The sequence below is a fragment of the Xenopus laevis genome, chromosome 1L, assembly GCF_017654675.1.
Source record: "Xenopus laevis strain J_2021 chromosome 1L, Xenopus_laevis_v10.1, whole genome shotgun sequence".
Lineage (NCBI taxonomy): Eukaryota > Metazoa > Chordata > Amphibia > Anura > Pipidae > Xenopus > Xenopus laevis.
The window spans coordinates 128,236,587-128,257,938 of NC_054371.1; the positions used below are offsets into that span (position 1 = coordinate 128,236,587).

General features: G+C 36.0%; 1 protein-coding gene across 5 annotated transcripts in view; it reads left to right on the forward strand.

Moving 5' to 3' along the window:
- Positions 1-21,352, forward strand: part of cntln.L (centlein L homeolog) — a 135,528-nt gene that overhangs the window by 53,679 nt on the left and 60,497 nt on the right. For 4 of the 5 annotated variants that reach the window (XM_018257347.2, XM_018257356.2, XM_018257324.2 and 1 more), the window contains exons 10-14: positions 1,564-1,737; positions 4,607-4,732; positions 11,607-11,728; positions 13,129-13,254; positions 19,556-19,656. In XM_018257347.2, the coding sequence (XP_018112836.1) occupies positions 1,564-1,737; positions 4,607-4,732; positions 11,607-11,728; positions 13,129-13,254; positions 19,556-19,656 (649 nt within the window). The remainder of the gene's footprint in view (positions 1-1,563; positions 1,738-4,606; positions 4,733-11,606; positions 11,729-13,128; positions 13,255-19,555; positions 19,657-21,352) is intronic. The other variant, XM_018257332.2, reaches the window with a different exon arrangement.

Sequence of the window (21,352 nt, forward strand, 5' to 3'; positions counted from 1 at the left end):
TATAAGCTGCTGTTACAAAAACTTATATCTAGCCGTATAACTATAACTTTATCAGATTCCTATTTGATAGCCAGAACCTTTAATCAAGAAGAGAGAAACTAGCTTAAGTATTGCAGAAAACTCCGTTCTGTTTCTCATGTGGAATTCTCTCCCCGAATCAGTTGTACATGCTGATACATTAGAAAGCTTTAAAAAGGGGTTGAATGGCTTTTTAGTAAGTGAGGGAATACAGGATTATGGAAGATAGTTCATAGTAGTTGATCCAGGGACTAGTCCGAGTCAGGAAGGAATTTTCCCCCTCTAAGGCAAAATGGAGAGGCTTCAGATGGGTTTTTTTTTTTTTGCCTTCCTCTGGATCAACAAGCAGTTAGACAGGTTGAAATTAGGTTCAAAGTTTGAACTTGATGGATGTGTGAATTTTTTTCGACCTAACCTACTATGTTATTATTTAATTTCGGGACATGCAACTATGAATATAAAATGTAAGTAAAAAGCCTACATCCAAATGACAACATTTAAGGTTCATGTCAAATGCAACATGTTGATCACTGCATTGAAGTGAGTGCAAAGTGATCTGAAGAGAGTAACAGAGTTCTAATTTATTCCACAAATCATCTAATAAAGTTGTAACGTTGTGTGTGGGATAAATAGCTGCACACTAAGTGGCCTATTTATCAAGGGTCGAATTTCGAATTGAAAAAACGTTGAAATTTGAATTCCAAAAGACCAAATTAAGGTCGGAATAGGACCGCATTCACCCGACTTTCGAATCGTATGAATTGAAGGAATAGCGCATTCAATCGAATTCGATTCTAAGTTTTTCCCCAAAAAAATTTAGATTTTTCATAGTCCACCAATTGACTCCAAGTAGTTTCTAGGAGGTCCCCCATAGGCTAAAACAGCAATTCGGTAGGTTTTAGAAGGTGAATGGCCAAAGTCGAATTTTTAAAGAGACAGTACGCAATACATTTACAATTTTTTTTTCAAATCCAAATAGATTCCCTAGTCGAAGTACACAAAAAATAGCTAGAAATTCAAATTTTTTCATTCGAAAATTCACCTCGACCTTTGATAAATCTGCCCCTAAACGTGACTACTAATATGAACCCACAGAGTCTCATTTAAAATATAATATAAAATCTTTGTTAATAGAAGAGCGAGTCAATTTTCTTGCTGAATGTGTTAAATCCTGTAAGTACGTAGCAAAACAAGAACTGAATATATCATATCTTGCTCATTTATGACCTGCTGTTGGGTGCATTGGCAGTACAATGTAGTATGTTGAACTACAAGATTTTTTTTTTCCTGGAATGTGTCATTATATTCAGTTTTGTCTTTGAGTCCTGTTAAGTGAACTGCACAAGTGTTATAAATGAATACTTTAACTGTTCCACTTGTTATATGAGGTGTAGCATGCCAAGTAGAAATGCCACAGTGAACATTATTCCTTCTTACAGTATGTAAAATATTTAGCAAATAATGGGACTTTCGAGAAATTCTGGGAGCAGTTCAAGCAGTTTTATTTTTAGTATATTGCCTTTTTGTTTTTAATTACCTTTCTAGGACTGTGAACATCCATCCTTGGTAGAATTGGAACTCATAATAGCTTCTCAGAAATCAGAAATCAAATTTCTACAGGACAAGCTTAAAACAACAGACCTTCAGTTAACTCAAGTAAATAATTGTGGTGCCGATGCACTTGAGAGCAGCATCCTGAGGGCTGGGAGAAAGCATGAGGTAGGAAACCTTTATTGTCTAGTGCATTTGTGTCAAATTGAGGTTATTCGAATCAACACATTTTTCCCACAAGGATTTCAAGAACTAACTTTTTTAATAACACACTACTTTGCTCATAATTTTTGCAACCTCTTAAATCATTTGCCAAAGGCTTGTTATATCTTTTTGCTCCATGGCAATGACTATAAAATATTGAGGTAATTTTCTGTAAAACTGCTTAATTTCTTACCAGATATCACGCTTTGAACAATTACATGTTAACTATTTAGTGGCTTCTGATGCTAGTGCCTGTGGTTACATTTCCTGAGTAAGAAAGCAGCTCATAAACCTCGATCTACCCTAGGGTTTGGGCCACATGGGATTGTATATTGGAATATTAAAACACTGCAAGAAAGATTTCAAAATGGCCCTAGAGGATTCTGTTATGGCTGCCATATGTCCAGGTATTTGCATATTGTGGAAATCTGGGGACCTGTGTGGTTTAGGGAATGCATTGTTGCCCATCATCTAGTTGAGTGGCAACTGCATCATGGTTCTTGGCTGTGCAGCAGGCGACTATAAAGGTATTCTCGTTGGCCTACCCCCTTCTCCTGCATCCCAATAGGTAAATTATGGGTCCTCTTCCATCAACCTGAAGGGTGTAGTTAAAGGGATTCTGTCATGATTTTTTGTATGTAGTTTTTATTTCTAAATTACACTATTTACACTGCAAATAATTCAATCCACCGTATAAAATTTAATTTGAAATAACCAACAAGTGTATTTATTTTTAGTTGTAATATTGGTGTGTAGGCAGTCATCTCAAGTCATTTTGCCTGGTCTTGTGCTTTCAGAAAGAGCCAGCACTTTAGGATGGAACTGCTTTCTGGCAGGCTGTTGTTTCTCCTACTCAATGTCTCAATGGGACCTGGATTTTACTATTGAGTGTTGTTCTTATCTAGTTATATTGTGTTAGGGAGCTACTATCTGGGTGCCTTCTCATTGTTCTGTTGTTAGGCTGGTGGGGGAAAGGTAGGGGGTGATATCACTCCAACTTGCAGTACAGCAGTAAAGAGTGACTGAAGTTTATCAGAGCGCAAGTTACATGACATGGGGCAGCTGGGAAACTGACAATATGTCTAGCCCCATGTCAGATTTCAAAATTAAATGTAAAAAATCAGTTTGCTTTTTTTAGAAACGGATTTTAGAGCATAATTCTGCTGGAGCAGCACTATTAACTGATGTGTTTTGGAAATAAAACAGTATCCCTTTAATGCAGATATATTATAATGCTATACATTTTCTTGAACATATTTTACATTGCAACATTGGATATTAATATATATCCACAAACAAAATAAATAGTGCATTGCCTGTCGTGCTGATGCAACCATAGCACCTTTTTTTGTCCTAATGTAATCTAATGGGCCTGTTGGGGTGCATGTTTGCACACATTTGTGAAATTCTCCGTTATAGTTATTCTTTTATTGTGAGCAAAGATATCGTTTTTACATGCATAAAGTCATGTTTTTTTTGTTGCAGTATAAATGATGCTTTGTTGACTTGATACTTGGTCAAATAAATTGTAGGCCAGTGGTGACCATATTTAGCTTTGGAATGACATCAGCAGGCCAGATTTTCTGTAGTAATCAGCACGTTTTTACAAACTGTATAATGAGCTTATCTGTAATGAGCGTTATTTGCATGTGAAAATCCCAATCTGTTTGTGACACTGCAGATCCAAAATTGTTCATTCATGCAGTTGACCTAAAGGATTATTTTCAGTAATGGAGGTTTTCTACATGGCCAAAATCCATCGGTTTACAAGTATGTGTACCCAAATAAAAGGTTTGACTTCATAATTTTGAAAAAAGCAAAGCCTTAATGTGTAAATCAGTTCAGCTGTCATTTCAGGCTTTAGGGTATTTGAGAGATGCATACTAATACTTTGTGTGACATAAATGTGCTATTTATTTGTCCTTTTTTTTTTTAATGAATGTATATGGCAGCGTAAGGAGAAATGATTTTGTATGCCTGTGCATATATTGTATATAGATATTAGGCTATGGTGGTTTGAATTCACTGGTCTATATTTGTAACACTTGTGTTCTTGTGATGGATCCTAGTGTGATGCCTTTCGAAGCTGTGCAGGTGTTAAAGGACGGCAAACATCTAACTATAGTATAGCAAGTACAACTAGTAGACAGGAGATATCATTTATTTATGTTTGCATGGTTGTTGCTTTCGTTGCTTGCACATAAGTATAAATTGTGCAAGGAAAAAATCAACGTATTCGCTTTTTAATAACCTTACTTTTTATACTTCTCTTAACAGATTGTTATACAAAGCTGTACATAATGGAAACACATATTCTTTTCTCTTGTTAGCAACATTATAGTTAATGACCATATGGTCATTACTGTATAAGATGTACTGTCTGTTGTATTTATATTCCTCAAGCATATTGTTCCTTCTACTTCACAGTGTGTTAAACCATTTCAAAGGGAAAAAAGCCTTTCCCTCTTGTTTCCGGTTGTCCTATCAAGTGTAACCTTGGACCCTTATAGAGCAATTAGACCATCCTCTATCCCCTCCTTTGTAATGAGGTTTCTTGCATTCCTGAGTCTATAACCCTTTAGTCTTCCCTAATGGGACATCATTATTCTGAAAGAAACAATGTAAATGTAAATGAATATTCTCATTAACGAGTCACAGAGAAACCTTTAGCAGTAGCACTGTGGTAATTCTGCTTGTTATTTCTCTAGTATTCCAGGCAGAATTTTTTTTATAATTCATTATTAGTATTCTCAATTACTTGTTCTTTAATTTTGCATGTCTTTCATAATCCAATGTTCAACTCCTTCAACCATGTCCTTGTTTTATTCTCCAGGCGCAACCTGCGAAACGTTCAAGGTCTCTGTCCCCAAAAGGATTTTCCAAAGAGTCAGAAGAGTTAAAGAAGCTTAAGATAGCAGAAAAGAGAATTGAGCATTTAGAGAAAGCACTCCAGATTAAGGTGAAAGCTCTATAAACCTTGGTCTACCTGTGTAAAGCCTGCAGATTTAAGGATGGAAAATGTAGTTCTCTAATTAAGCTGAAGGCACTTTCACGAATTGAATAGAAATTGTGGAATAAAGCTTAGGCTGTAGGGGTTTACTTTAATCTGAAACAAAACACGCTTATTTTTTTCTATGATTATCAGTATAACATGCTTATTCAGTTATGTATTGTTCATCTGACTCAACTTCTTCAACTGAAATTAGATGGTCGACTCTAACTGCTATATTTTTTATAGGGCATTCAAGTATTTGGTGCTGTATTTATTGAAGTTGAAAAATGTTTAGAACAATTACAAAAACAACTGCTTTACAAACATGCATATAGCTAATGAAGGACTGGTACATACCAGTAGATAGATGTAGTAAAAAAGTATTTTATTTAAGCAAAAAACATCACAGCAAGCCTAACACGTTTCGTGCCTCAGGGGCACTTAGTCATAGGCTGAACAAACACTGAACTATGCAGTCATATTTAAATGAAAAAGGACCAATCGCAAACATGTATTCAACTGCCAATTCAAAAGCGATAGTAATTGGGAATGGACCAATCAGAAGCATTTTGGTCCAAATTTAGGGTGGGTTACTTGCTCCCCCTGAATACAGTCAAATTTCCAGCTACTATATAAGTACTAATAATAGGTAATCGAAACAACATACATGACTGTTGGCTTATTTCTATTTTGTGGGTCTCAAAGCTGAATACATAACTTAATGTAGGTCCCCTGATTAAAACATTCATAAAAAAGAAATACATAAAAAATATATAAAACATAATGGCAAGACTATGCAGTCTAGGCTTGCTAATACTTATACTCATTGGTTATCCTGGTATTCCACTTTGATCAGCGTATTGAAAGCAGTGGTAGGATAAGGCATATTGTGGGATCAGTGTCTTTTGCACCTTAAAACCACTTAAAAGTAGGTGTTTAATAGCCAAATTAATTTATGCTTTATAACAGCCTACATTGTTACTTGCCATGCAGCACGTGCTTAGTATTGGTCAGCACAAAAGGCATGGAAAGACAACGCTGTTCAACAGTTATTGCAGTTGTGAAGTATCAGTCAGTATAAACTAGGCTTTCTTTTTTTTTAAAAAGGTTTTTATTTTGCATTTTAAACAAAAAAAACAAGCAATAAACAGTACATATATGCTTTATACTTATTCAGCTCCGGTTACAAGTACTTATATGTATAGCGATTATTTGAAGAAATAAATAGCCAATAACCATAACTACGGCAGAGTACTTCTCATAAATCAATCATCCGGAAGGGATGCATGGGGGTTGACGCTTAGCCAAGGGTCCCATATTTTCCCAAATTTCCCAGGTGTTCCCCTAGCATTGTACGTCAGCATAATTAAGGGTAATGTACCATTGATCAAGTCAATCCATTGCTGCAGTGAGGGAGGGTTAGGGCTCATCCATTTCATAATTACTAGTTTTTTCGCGTAGAAAAGGATCGACCTCAGAAGTGCTCTGGATTTCTGTAAGGGCACTACCTCATCTATGACACCTAATAGGCAAAACTCCGGGGACTTGATTCCTGGGAAGGAGAGGAAGACATTGGCGTATTGTATGACTTCTGCCCAGTATTCTGCTACTCGAGGACAGTCCCATATCAAATGGAGGAAACCAGCTTCATCCCTGCCACATTTTACACAGGTGGCTCCGTCTAGTCTACCCATGGCTTTTAGTCGCAATGGGGTAATATAAATTTGGTGAATCATTTTAAATTGAATCATTCTGTCTCTGAGTGAAATTAAACAGGGGTATAGGTTATCTATAGCCTCTTCCCATTGGTCCTCCTCTAGAGAAGGAATAAGTGACTGCCATTTTTGTTTGGCTTTGTTGAATGGGGGAAATTCAGAGGATTGAATTATATTGTAGAGCTGAGATAGCAGCTTGCTGGGGTCTGGAGTCCAAAGTCTGGCTTCCCACTCCAGCAATTTGAGTGTAATTTGAAAAGAACTGAACTGTGCCTGAAATGCATGTCTCAGTTGAAAGTATCGAAAGAATTGTATATCTTGACGATTCAGTTTGGCGTTCAATTGCTCCAGGGAGACAAAGCTATCCTCTACAATCAAATCCTCAATGTGTCTTATACCCATTTGTGGCCAGTAACTAAAGTCTGATAGATCCTTCAGGTGGGGCAAGTTACAATTTCTCCAAAGAGGAGTTTTGCCAGAAACATTACGTATCGGGGTTCCCACTTTTGGTCGTAGCCGTGCCCATACTTTAATGGGGGTAGTAATTACTCCTGGTAACTGAGGGAGGTCACACAGTCGCCTATAGGGAGAGTTACGTATAGCCTCCAGAGATCCCAGAATTGAGGCATGTACAGCAGTTAAAGAGTTACTGTCATCTGGGTTAAACCAGTTGTGAATGTAGGATAATTGGGAGGCAAAATAATAATGCTGCAAATGGGGCAGGGCGAGCCCTCCTTTGTCTGTAGGAGCAGTTAGAGTAGACCATGACATTCTAGCAGTCTTGTTGGCCCATATGAAGGAGATTAGATCACTATTGATTTTTTTAAAGAAAAGGTTAGTGATATAGAGAGGTGAGTTCCATAACGGGTACAGGAATCTAGGTAAATACAGCATTTTGAATAGATTGACTCTACCCCACACAGTTAGTGGTAGTTTAATCCAGTGTGGAATTGCCGTTTTGAACCTTGTTAGGATGGGTTCCAAATTTTCAGCTACATATAAGGAGGTGTCTGATGTAATAATGATACCCAAGTAGCGGAATTTAGTCACTACAGTGAGTGTCGAGGTCTCTTCCCTAACAACCTGATTCCCCAGGGGAAATAATATCGATTTGTTCTTATTCACATGTAGGCCACTTATTGCACCAAATCTTACTAACACTTCTAGTGCTGCCCTCAAAGAAGGACCAGCATCTGCAAGGAACAGTAGTACATCATCTGCATATAAAGCCACTTTTTCATCTATTCTACCAATTGATATACCTTTTACCAAGGGAGTTCGTCTTAGACTTGCTGCCAGCGGCTCAATAGCTAGGGCAAATAACAGAGGTGATAAGGGGCAGCCCTGCCTAGTGCCTCTGCCCAAGTTGAATACCCCCGATAAAGTGTTGTTTACTCGGATCTGTGCTGTGGGGTTCTTATATAACAGTTTTATCCATGAGATAAAGTTCGGTCCAAACCCAAATTTCTCAAGTGCCTGCCATAGGTATTGACAACTGACTGAGTCAAATGCCTTGGTTATATCCAGCGAGGCAACCGCTCCACTGGATTGATGTTGAGTGGCTAGTTGAATATGTGTAAACAATCTTCTCAAATTAATGGCCGTGGTCTTGTGAGGCATAAAGCCTGTCTGATCCGGATGAATGAGTGATGTAATAACCTTCATCAACCTATTAAACTAGGCTTTCTTAAACAGATAAAAGGCATTTCAGTATATTAAAGGGGATCATTCAAACGCACCCTAAATGGCTTGGGAACCCATAAGGTTATGTTTTCCTGGCTTAGGCAGTTCTGCCTCTAGCTATAATACTGCAGAAAAGCACATCTGTTATAAGCAAGATATTGTCCCTAGAGGGAGCCTGTTAAGTTGCAGACTCAACAAAAGTGTAAAGCTTAAATTATAGTCCAGTTTTACAATGTACTTTACTATGTATGTTGTACAGAAAGGTTCTGTAAGGACCAAGCCTAAATTCAAGGTTCTGCTAAAATACAGCCATTTTTTAACTTTTTCCCCCTGGAACCATGACTGATACAGCAGGGTTTTAGACTATATGTAAACTCATTTGCTAAGAGGGCCTTCAACAATTGCTGGGACAAAGGGAAGTAAGAAAAAACCACTGACATAGGCGGTATCATAAGCAGAATTTTCAGTTTTATATATCTCCAGTATGTGCCGATAAAACCATTCTTTGTATTACTGGCACTGTTTTGTATCATTTCTATCCTGCTTGGCCATATTTAACCTTAAATTTTGCACTCAACTCTTAACTAGTAGTTTACTTCAAAAATAATTTTTAGCATAGCCTAATAGTAATATTTTACTACAGTTTGCAGTTGGTCTTTATTACTAAATTTTCTCTCCTCTCTCCAATATGAAATTTAAAATGCTGTTTGGCTCACTGCTAGCCTTAAATTCAAACCACCTCTTGTTTTCTAGGTAACTTAGGCCCTAAAAGCGATATAACTGTGCAAATTTCAGGCTGGATAGCTAGAGAGCAAAATGTTAAGTAATTCAAAAACCCACAAAATATATATAAAATGAAGATCGATTGTATATTGTCTTAGAATGCCATTGTCAGCATCATGCAAAAAGTTAAATTCAAGGTTAGCTACCACTTCAAAACCATTGTGTTCTAAATACCTTGCTGTGCAAAGTGAGCCCTCTAGGCTATGGCATAGTAGATTGTTTGATCAGGACTATTAGTAGATGTGACCAAAACACCTGGGGCATTGCTGCACATCTTGACATCTTGATATTGACAAGTAGAGTTGATGAAAATCCCTCTCATCTTGTGCCATATAACTTATGCTCTGCTAGATCCTGTATAGATAGTAGCCTCCGCTGCTGTAAAGATGATAATTGTGAAAAGAAAAGCTACTGTAGTGCAGAGTATGTATAAATACAATGATATGGTCCTTGTTTTAAAACATTAACACATTTCATGCATTGGCTTCTAGTGATACAGTTTCTACAGGCCACCTTGTGATGCCATCTTTCGGTATGCCAGTATACTCTCTTGTTTAACTTCTTTTCCTCCACTTCAGCCTGTATTGAACATATTGATTGTGCCAGTACTTGACAGAAAATTTCTAATTTTTAGTTAAGGTCTACATCATGTTATTTAAAATATCATATAAATAAATTCTGAATAATTAGATAACGGGAATGAAAGCAGTGTTTAGAAAGATTTCAAGCTTGGTATGCACTTAAGATATGTTGTGCTTCATCCACGTGCTAAAGGTCTGATGATAGAGTACACATTAAAAGTACAGTAGTTAAGGAAAATTAAAATTCAGAAAAATTACAATAATCATTTTCTTGTATTAAAGCACAAGGAAACCTTTTTCAATAAATAGTGCTCAACTGCTCCGCTGGTTAAAAGACTTTTGGCTTTACTGGTATTTTCCTTACCCTTTTCCTTGGGTTCCAACAAAGAGATATTTCCCTATGCATAGTAGAGTAATACCAGAAGGTATACACAAGTTTCAGTCTGAATATTAATATCTGGGAAAGGTAATTTAGATGGTGGCACTGTGCTTGTTTTTTTTTCCTCCAATGCAATTGATTTTTTTCCTAAAAGGAGCATGGAGGATAAAATTGGGATGACTAACATATTGGCACCTCCCAGTGAATCTGTGTTTCCTAGTTGTTGAAGAGAACAAAACTTGTTTTGTTTTACTCTTTTATTTTTAAATAAAAGTTGCTGTACACAGGGTGACCCATATGGTAGTCCAGCCTATTCGACCTGGATCACCTCTGTGTTGTTCTATTAGTTCCGCTAAAAGGAGTACCAGTCTGGAGGAAAAAATTGAGTAGTCACTGGGGGGGATGACTTAACATATTGGAACCTCCCAGTGATTTGGAGTTTCCATCAGGAACAATCAACCTCATTCCAGGAGTATTGCATGATTATTAGTCTAAATGCACCCCAACTTGTGCATACATGATCTGATCAGTCCAGAAGTATGACTAAAATTGTCCAAACTGCCACATGTCTTTCAAAAATTACTAAGATCAAAACCCAAGTAGAACATTAATTTAAACTTGCTCAGAGTACTCCTTTGAGCACCTTTCCATTATCTATTTTTAGTGTTTTCTAGAATGCGAATACCATGATTTCAGCTCAGCTAATCCCCTTTAATAGTTTTACCTCTGGAGGCCACTTTTCATCAGAGTATGTTGTTAATGTTACTGTGCCAGAGCAATCATGACTGTCTCTACCTATATGGATAAACACAAATATGCAGATGATTAATGATCCCTGTTCTTAATTATCTATGCCAATATGTTCTGCTGAGCATTTTATTAAAGTTAATGCAAAACATACTTATGACAAGGATATATTGTCCCTGTAATGTGAGAATGTAGAAGTCTGTGAAGCATTTATTTCTTTAGAACTAATTTACTTTCTATTTCTTTGGCATTGATTAAAATGTTTTGCTAAAAGGAAAAGAGCTGGCATTGGAACCATTATTTGCCAGTCAAAATTTAACAGATATGAAAAATAACATAGTGACACTTAAAGGAGAACTAAACCCTAAAATGAATATGGCTTGAAATGCTGTATATTATACAGTGAACGTTAGGCATCAGTCTAGAGTTTCAGCATCCCTACAACAGTAATAATCCATGCTTTTAAGATGTATATAGGATCTCCTCATCTTGGATTTTGATTGGCCATCTTTTCAGTATGTTACACCTATGATCAGTGTGATTTGGGCAGTTGTTGAGACGCTAAGCTCAGCTATCACTACAGATCATCAATTATACAATTGGATTGGCCTGTCATAAAAGTTAATGTGGCGGGGATCATTATTATATTCATATGCAGAATGGACTGTTTTTTGAACTGTCCTGTGATGGGAATCTAAATGAATTACCAATTAGCATTGTATAGTGTATTGTTGTGTTAGTTAGCTTTTTGGTTCTGTATTTGGTTCTGTATTGCCATATATGCTTGCTTTGCAATGACTATTTTCATTTGTGATATGAATATTTACCTTTCCCATACCATAAAGAAGCCACCTTTAAGCTCATCCTAAAAGTGTATTTGTACATGTAATCAGAGTTAAACAACAGACAACACAGCGTAACATGCATTAATTACATTTATAAATTACTTCTAGGTACAGGAAAATGCTGAAATCCGAAAAGCTCATGAAAGGCGAAGAGAGAGGCTACTGACATTGCAAAGTACTTATAGGGCATTAAAACAACAAATAGAGCAATGTGAAGAGGACTATACCAGGTATGTTCAAATGATGACCGTGTTTGGTAAAGTAGCATGTTGCCTGTTATCCTATGATAATCCTATAATACACGACAGCCATGAATATCCTGTAAATGATATCCTTATAAACGGGCATCTGTTATAAGTGGAACTTAGTGATGTCATTTTTGTCTCATGACTCACTGAAACTTGTACCCCCTGTTGCAAAATATGAGGATAGTGTCCCCTCAGAGTTCCATGACCTTCAGCCCTGTGCTTTTATATGGTCATGGAACTCCTTGGTAACTTATAATATCCTTATACAGTGAATAAAGTACCCTCTATTGTAAAATATAATACAAAAGAGCTATGAATATCCTATATATTACTTAGAAACAGTGCTTAATGATGTTACTGGTTATGATTGAAGCTTAGTGATGTCATTTGTCACATGACTCACTGAAACTTGTGTATTATAATAAACAAAGTACCCCCTGTTGCAAAATATGAGTATATTAGAAGTCACCTCGGAGTTCCACGAGCTCTTGTTTTTATATGATCATATAACTCCTCTGTAACTTATAATATCCTTATATTTTTACAAGAGGGGGTACTTTGTTCACTGTATAATAAAGAAAAGTATGATAAAATTGCATTATGTAATTATACTAAAATACTGATTATAATTTTTACTGTTACTAAATTAATTATGTTAAAAAGTCACATGAAAACCTAAATGTTCTATTTGTAAATACTTTAAAAAACTATAGTAAGATCTTCCTGACCCAGCCTGTATTTTTCTGAAATAAAGATGTGCCGGTGTTTTTACTGATGGAAATTTTTAAAAACTTTTAAAGGACAGAGAAAAGTCCCTTATTTTCATCAGAAAAAAAAATAATTGCCAGTGGGAAATATATTCCATTTATCATTTGTTTCTAATAATATAATAATATATGAAAACATTTCACATAGAATTTGAGTTAGACTCAAGTTTAGAGCCCATAAAATAGTATGGTGTTTGCCTGCTAAAAGCCCTTTTTGATGAAAACATAATGGAAGGACATTTTTGAGACGTTTGATAGAAATGAGTTTTGGCAAAAAATTTGATATGCTGTAAAAATGGAAAATTTTAATGGCAAAACTTGTGACTGGTCCTTTGCCATGTGTTATGCTAATTAAAGTTGTATGCCGGGTTTACTATCACTATCTAACCAATGTTAGATCTGTCAATGACATGCATAAATGTGGACATTAAACACTTATTTGTTGGTTCTTTTGGCACATTATTGATTTCAAGAAAATGGTCACATTTTTCTAAGCAGGACAGTCTTCTGATAATAAATTTGTCAAGCTTTGTTTAACACACACAATTCCACAGTCAGAGGTTACTTTGTTATTTAGTCAAGTTCCTTTTGTTTGTTGCCTTTTCCGAACTCAAGCAGAAAAGAAAATAAAAAACGAAGCCAGCGTGCAGATCCATGGCAACTTCGGCATGAAGACTCTGATGCAGTGTGGAATGAGCTTGCTCACTTTAAGAGGCAACACAAAAAACTTCTTGTTGAAAAGTAAGTTATTTCTGAGTTATTTTAGTTTGGGTTGACTTTGACAAACACTCAGTGATCTCATTAAAGGGGTTGTTCAGCTTTGAGTTAACTTTCAGTGTGATGTAGGGAGTAATATTCTGAGACCATTTGCAATTGTTTTTCATGTTTTATTATTTGTATTTTTTAAGTTATTTCACCTTTTATTCAGCAGCTATCTAGTTTGCAATTTCAGCAATACATGTATGGGATCGGTTATCCAGAAACCTGTTATCCAGAAAGCTCTTAATTATGGAAAGTCTGTCTCCCATAGACTCCATTTTATCCAAATAATCCAAATTTTTAAAAATGGATTTCTCTGTAATAATAAAACAATAGCTTGTACTTGATTCAAACTAAGATATAATCATTCAAAGTAAAAACAGCCTATTGGGTTTATTTCATGTTTACATGGTTTTCTAGTAGAAATAAGACATGAAGATCCAAATTACAGAAAGATCCATTATCCGGAAAACCCCAGGGCCGGCATATTCTGGATAACAGGTCCCATACCTGTAAATATATACAATGGGGCAGGTTTACTAAAGGGCGAAGTGGCCGTCACTAGCATAAATTCACCAGAAATCGCATCCACCAAGAGCGTAGGCAACAATTCTCTAGCGAAAGAGACCATTGTTAGAACAGTTTTGCGCCCTATCGCCATAGTTTCCTTCGACCACCTTGGACCAGGTGAACCGATAAAATGAAGCTACATCTTCCTCAATCTTATGTTAGTGACATCATATCCAGTATCCCAGAAACTCATAAAAGTTGTTAAAAAAAACACTGCAGTTTTTTCATTTTTTAAAGTGGGATTGCGCTTTGCTGCAAAAGTCCTAACTATTAAAGCAGTTGTTCACTTACAAACAACTAGTTGTTTTCAGATAGATCACCAGAAATAACAACTCTTTCCAATCAATTTCTATTTTCTTTGTGTGACAGTTTTTAAAGTGTTATTTACACCTTCTGAAGCAGCTCTGGGAGGGGGTTGCCAACCCTGTAAACTGTTTTAAATTGATACATTTAGTCCCTGGGTTTCCTGTTGGAATTGATACAATAGTTGCTAATACTCCAGAAATGCTGCTGAGAAATGTAGCAACTAAATGTTGCAAAATTGTAACAGTTTAGAGCCTGCGTCTGAATTACTGAGCTGCCAGACTCAAACACCAGGGACATTAAACTTTAAACTTAGATTTTAGAAAAATAGTAAAAAATAAATAATGCAAAGCAATTGAAAAAAGTATTTATTTCTGGGGAACAATCCAAAAACAACTGGATTGAAAAAAGTGTTTGGAAGGTGAACAACCCCTTTAAAGATTTATCTGTTAACATTTCTTTTCCAACCATTTGAGGGGCATGCCACATTTGTTTTAGGGTGGGATCATGTTTAGGGCATTAGAAGATCTATTATATTTTTATTTTGCTTCCTTGGAGATTTGTAATAAAAAGTGGTCACTTCAAGCATTTGCACCAACATCTCGAATAAAGACGTCTACACGACCTTTATGTACCCATCTTATTCAAATTGACCGAAGCGTAAGAATACTAACGAAGTTTTGCTAGGCAGAAATGAACTTAAGCGAAAGTTTGCTATGAAATGCTCGTGCTGACGAATTAACGCTAGCGAAACTTTGCCAGCTTTCAACTGCCCAGACGCAAATTCACATTTTAGTGAATTAGCGTAGTGGTAGCGAAATTTCTTCTAACAAAGTGGCGCAAAGTGTGGTCATTCGTTCGCTGGCGAAAATTCGCCCTTTAGTGAATTTGCCCCATAGTGAGAGTAATAAATACTTGCTCTTTTCCCAACATGTTTAATGATGTCTGAAGCTGTTAAGTTAATATCAAATGTGTAGAAAACAGAAAGCAGCCAGTGTTTGAATTTCTCTTCGCCTGTCTACAGGTTCACTAACTTTAAGACTTTACATACACTTAATTTTGTTTTTAATACATATTGTTTCTTATCAGATATCAAGCACTTTGTGCGTCTGACTTAAAGTTCAGCTGATATTGGAATGTGCTGAAGAGCTCTGCATTAAACATTCAGTCCTAATCATAGTATAAGCTGAAGCAGGAAACAATATGCTTCTATCAGTGGCGTGCAGCTTTGTCCACAATAGCTGAAATGGTAGAGCACATTGCAGGGATTGTGTTAATTAATGTGGCTCTCATCTGTTGGAGGTGTCGCTCTTCATTAGCCTGTATTTTACACACTGCCTTGCTTCATTTCTGGAACGAGGTGGTGAGGGGATAACCTAAGCAGCCATCCTCGTTTGATCTCCCTGATACATACGCAATGCAGAATGCCTCAGCTCTCTTGGTTCCCTGCCCTGTCCTGCTAATCCCAGCTGAGCTCATTATGATGTTGCTTCGCTGCTACTCTTGGAGCCAGATCTGTCCAAGCTAATTACTGCTACCAGCAGAGCTGCCTGTTAAGGGTCTGCTATGGCTCTGCTAACATGGTCCTTGGTAGTGACCTGCAAAAAGCACAAGGGAGTTGCTTTCTTTCTTGCCGCGTACCACCAGTCCCTAGGGCTCAGTGCTTATCCCCATCACAGAGCTCTCATAGTTGCAGTCAGAGGAAAAGTTAGTGGAGAAAACTCATACTAGAGAAAACATGGCATTCACTGCTTTGATCTTTCATGAGTCGGAGGGTTTTAAGATCTGTCTGGAAAATTGAGGAAGCCCTTCTTTTATTCTATAGAACTGTAATGGGAAATAATTTGCCTGTATCTGCTAGCTAACTATGTTTCTAATTAACATTGCTGTTTTGTTTTCCTAACCAAATTTCTTTGCAGAACCTTTTTATAACCTACAATTACTTTTCGGATTAGAGGGAAAATAATTAATGACTCATGCTGCAGTTATTCAGCAGATGTTTATTTAGGTACTCCTACAAACATAAGCAATAAAGAGTGGCCTTCACATGATCTTTTGATTGTTTCAGTGCCTTAAAAAGAAAAAAAGAGCTAATAGATTTCAACACTAAAACACATCTCTTATTATGTATTTCCTTCACATACAAACATATTATTGAAGCTACATGGGTACATTTTGGCATAGTCTTTATTTTTCTGATAGACCATGTGGCATGACATGATGCATCTTTTCGTTAAAAAGGATGTTAAAATGTCAATATCTGAAGGACAAACCACAGGTGTAGGCATGTGATCTCTGTATCAGAAGGAACAGCTTGTATTGCTAGGCATAGATTGTCACCTAAAGCTGCAGGATGATTTAGACTATAACATATTTCTGGTGACATTATTTATATAAGTCATTTCTCGTGGTTTTCTAAAAAAAATTAATTTTTTTTTCCAGCTCCAAGAACCTGATAATTAATTTTTACTTGTGCATGAGCGATTCAATCATTTTCATAGTTTTTTAAATGTTATTGAAAATATCAGGGAAAATACTCAATGAGTGAAGTGGATGCGGACATGAGTACTGACAAGACAAGCAACATAAATATTGTGTTTTCTACTTACCAACAAATAATTCACATCAACCTTCTTTCATAGATATCTAAGAGGTTATTCACCTTAAAAAGTTACTTTTTGTATGAAATAGAGCGTGATATTCTGAGACCATTTGCAATTGTTTTTCTGCTTTTATCATCTGTGGTTTTAGAGTTATTTAGCTTTTTATTCAGCAACTGTGCAATGTGCAGTTTCAGCATTGGTAACCTTACAGAGCATTTGTTTTTATAGATGGGGTCAGTGACTCCTATTTGAAAGTGGAAAGATTCAGATGAAGAATATAACATGGGGCAAACAAATACTGCTTTCAATAGCACTTACATCTTACAAATAACTTGTACTGCATTAATGTCTATTGGAAAGATGCTTAGATTTCTGTTTGGATTTATGGCCCCTTTAAAATAATACTGTAGTGTAAAACGGTACTATTCTATATGTATTACCGTCAAGCACTAATGATGGCACTGTTTTATTGTATATGCTTTGAGCAAACTTAGTTTCTAGTGTTGCTGTGCTTCATGTAGGTTTATGTTCTTACATGGGGCTGTAGAAGGAGACATGAAATATTGTGGGCAATCAATAGACAAGGAATGTAAGACAAGCATAAATGTGCTATCCTAAAGGTGGCCATATGATATGATAAGTCATATCTTCGTACAGTATTCGTTGCGTGTATGGCAGGAGATGAGCCAACTGATATCGGCAGAAGACTTGGATATCGGTCGACTCGCCAATTGGGCTAGCCAAAAATGTTGATTTTTTTTTTTTTAACATCGCCCACTGTTAGTGCTAAATTGTCGGCTACAGATAGAATTCTATTGTTTCTACCTGACCATTCAACTCTAACAGGTCTGTTTTGAAAAAGAACCAGTGGTAGTAATACTTCTATGGCCACCTTAAGGCTAGTGGTACACCAGCAGTCGATTGGCTTTTTTTCGATGCGTTTAATACACAGGCGAAGATAAGCCATGCACTCCCATCCGCTCCTTCCTCTATCAGCACTGATGACAGGCACAATGTCTGCCTGTATAAAGAAAAAACTAAATAAAATATTGACGTTATTCAAATAGAGACAAAATAATGGGTATAGTGGCCCTTTAAGGCATTTATACATTAGGAACAAGTAAAGTGTTTGCATAAGTATATTAATTACGATTTATCCATTATCAATAGGATAAATCACTGCTCAACTTAAAAACCAGTGCCCTGCCGAGTGTGACCACTACAGGCATGATTGCAGACTTTGAATTTAATGAAGTATAATATATTTTTACATACTGATTTCTGTTTCATCTAGATTGTTAATAGATATTAGAGGTAATGAATCTCTATTGTCTAGGTCCGTAGTGAATTATATTTTGCATATTTTCAGAGACCATACTGTGAATATTTCCTGCAGCTACTTTAGGGTATTATGGGCTTTTGTTAATGTTTGTGAAGAAGCATTGTCTTGATGTTTAAATAGCCCACCTGCAGTGTTTGCATAAATACCCACCCCCAAAACTTCTTTTTACTTCAAACTGTCAAATTCCCTATAGGCAAATCCTCTAAGGATGTTTCGCAGAAGAGTAGGTTCACTGTTGGCACAAAGTTAAGATATTCTGTATATTAATATAAACTTAGATATATTACACATAGGATGTAGTTCAGTGGGTTTTTTGTTTTTTAGATAATTTTGAGGTATTATTAGTGGTTGATTAACAAAGCTGCCCCATTGACAAAAATTACAAAGTTTGATCTGTGAATTGTTCAGGACCTTCGCTTTTGACACAGTGATGAAATCCATGCAATAGAAGCGTCTGTTCAACAGCCACATCTGTTCAATTGGCCAGTTTGAACAAACTCAATAACTGTTGAAAAAATCCATGTTTGTTATTGTCCAAGTCTTCAGAATTAATTCAGAATTCAGCCAATAGAACAACTTGTGTAGGATCTTGAATCCCATAGAAGCGGCCAATATTGGTAATATCCTCTTTCCTAGAAGTGCCACCATACTTTCCAGAGTTTATCTTTTCTGTTGATTCTGAATCCGTACATTAATAAATTCTGTTGATAATTATGGATGTTTTAGAATGATTACAACCTTTCATAGAATTCCCCCAAACACTGCATTATATAATCTTTGCCTTGAAAAATAAATGTTTCTACTAGTCATAGAACAAGTTTCTATTTACTTGCCATGACTGGTAAAGGGGAACATTTTTAAGCAGAATCAGGAACATGTCCTAGCTATACTTAAAGGGGCTGTTCAACATAATTTTATCAATTTATTTATCATAATTGTATTATTATTTTGTTTTAATTTGTAAACATTTGTAAACAAAGCCACACTTGTACACACCTGCACATTATTAAAATGTTAAATAATGGAACTTAAATAGATAATTTACCTGTCATTACTGACTATCACAGGGTAATGACAGAGGACCCATTCTTTCAGAGGATTAGTGGCTAAAGTGTACAAAATTAAGGAGGTGCAACTGTCCTCTTGGTGTTCACCTTATGAACTCTTAATAAATGGGTCCCCCTCTACTCCTGTTTTTGCATTTGATTTGTTAACTTGTCTGGTACACTGATTTCATACATGATCTTTGATTTTATGATCTAATTCTTATTATTTTAATAAAATCAAAGCTTTAAAGTTTGCACCAGGTTGATTAAACCTTGGCAGCCTATCAATTAGCAACATTTACTGGTCAACTGTATATATATAAGAATACATCTGTTTGGTTACTATATGTTGTAGATTTGGTTCATACATAGTTTTGCTTTTTAATGCTATTATTATAATTTAAAACTTTATTTTGCAGAATGAACTTAGAAGAGGAACTAGATCAAATCAAGGTGCAGGCATCTGCAGACAAAGTAACTATACAAGAATTAAACGGATGTCTTCAGCAGGAGCGAGAAGGTATAATTTGCAAGATATCATAGTAGTAGTAAATTAGAATACCATAATGTCACAAGACCTTGTCACGAGAAGACGAGGGCATAGGGCAGGACTCACACTACACTACTCCATTAGGGAATGCAGCTCTTTATTGTAGCATGGCAACTTCAACGTCACAGGTTTTCCTCAAATTCTAGTTGGTAGGCAGCCAGAATTCAGTAGTTCTGTTTGTGGATGATGCCAGGGTTGGGCACTGCTATTGCTGGTTACTGGAGCATGCAATTACATCTGTGATGGCTTACAGCTGGGTAGTTTTTGTGTTTCTGTGGTATTGAAATTATTGAAATTGTACCACTTAATTGGAAATTAATAGCACAATTTTTTTATTTTTGTTTGTGGTTACCTATTGTTTTTTCGTAATTACAATAATGCAATTATAACACAATTTTTAGAGAACAGAGTGACTGTATTACATTTCTAAGAAAATTAAACCTTTTTATTTTTTGGTGTTATGGGTTCTTAAAAAATAGGGCCAGTAAAGTTTTTTTTGTAGTCTCATAGAATCTAGCATATTTATTTTAAGAGCTACAACTGCTTTTATTCAATAGGACATTTTACTGGATTGCCAGTGATGGATTTAAAAGGGTTAATATAAAGTTAGACAATGAGCTTCACATAGTATTAATAATGTTCAAGATTAAACTTTTGAACCTGTCCCAGAGTGTACTAGCCTTTGGACTACTGCGCAGACTAGTGTTTAACAAGTGATAGTGGGATTCCCCAATGGTACTGATACAACTGCAGAGGCAGGTCAGTCAGATAATATATTCATGTAATCATTACAAGAAGTTTTAGGCACTTGATTTCTCTGTATATAATTTGATTTTCGTGTGGGTTATAACCTCAAGGCAGATAACATTTTTTTGTCTTTAGGGCCATGAAAGCTTCATGTGAATAGCACTAGTAATTTTATTTCAGTTAATTACATGGATGGGAATAGCTGATATTAACATATGTAACCATGCAAGAATATTCAAAATATAGAAAGCAAGTCATAATTCATGAGGCTTTTAGTAGAGAAACATTATTCTAGCATATACATTTTTGAGTTTCTGGAATGTATAGGATATGGAATGGATGTTGAGCTATTTGAATTGCACTCAGAGCCCTCCATTTGTTAGTTGCATAGTTCTGCTGTAGCTGGTACTTTGGGAAACTATAAATTACTGTGCACATTTTTACTAGTAGCATATTTCCCACTGGTTGGATCCATATATTTTTTGTTTCCCTGGACCGAAGAATGAAAGGGACATGACCAACCCCTGAATGCATAAGGTCCAATTTAAGAATGACTTCCCTTCTTTGGCTGTTATAGGTAGCAGTTTGTGTCGACTTTGATCTTATTCACAAAAAAATAGCTATTATTCAAACCCTATTATTCAAAGAAAAAGAGTCAGAGCTTGCCATTAGAAACATCCACCAAGCAGAACTCTTGGGACCCAGAGTGATACACAGATGGGAGAACTATAACTTTTCACCACGTATAACATACCACGTGGTGTATTACACTACGTTTGAAGGTATTAGGCTTTATTTTTCTTCCTAGGAATATAGAGTACAAACTTGTACATTTAACTGTTGGCCATGTAAAAATATATTTTATTATTTTTCTGAATTTATTTTATAATTGCAATTGTTAAGAACAGTAATGAAAAAC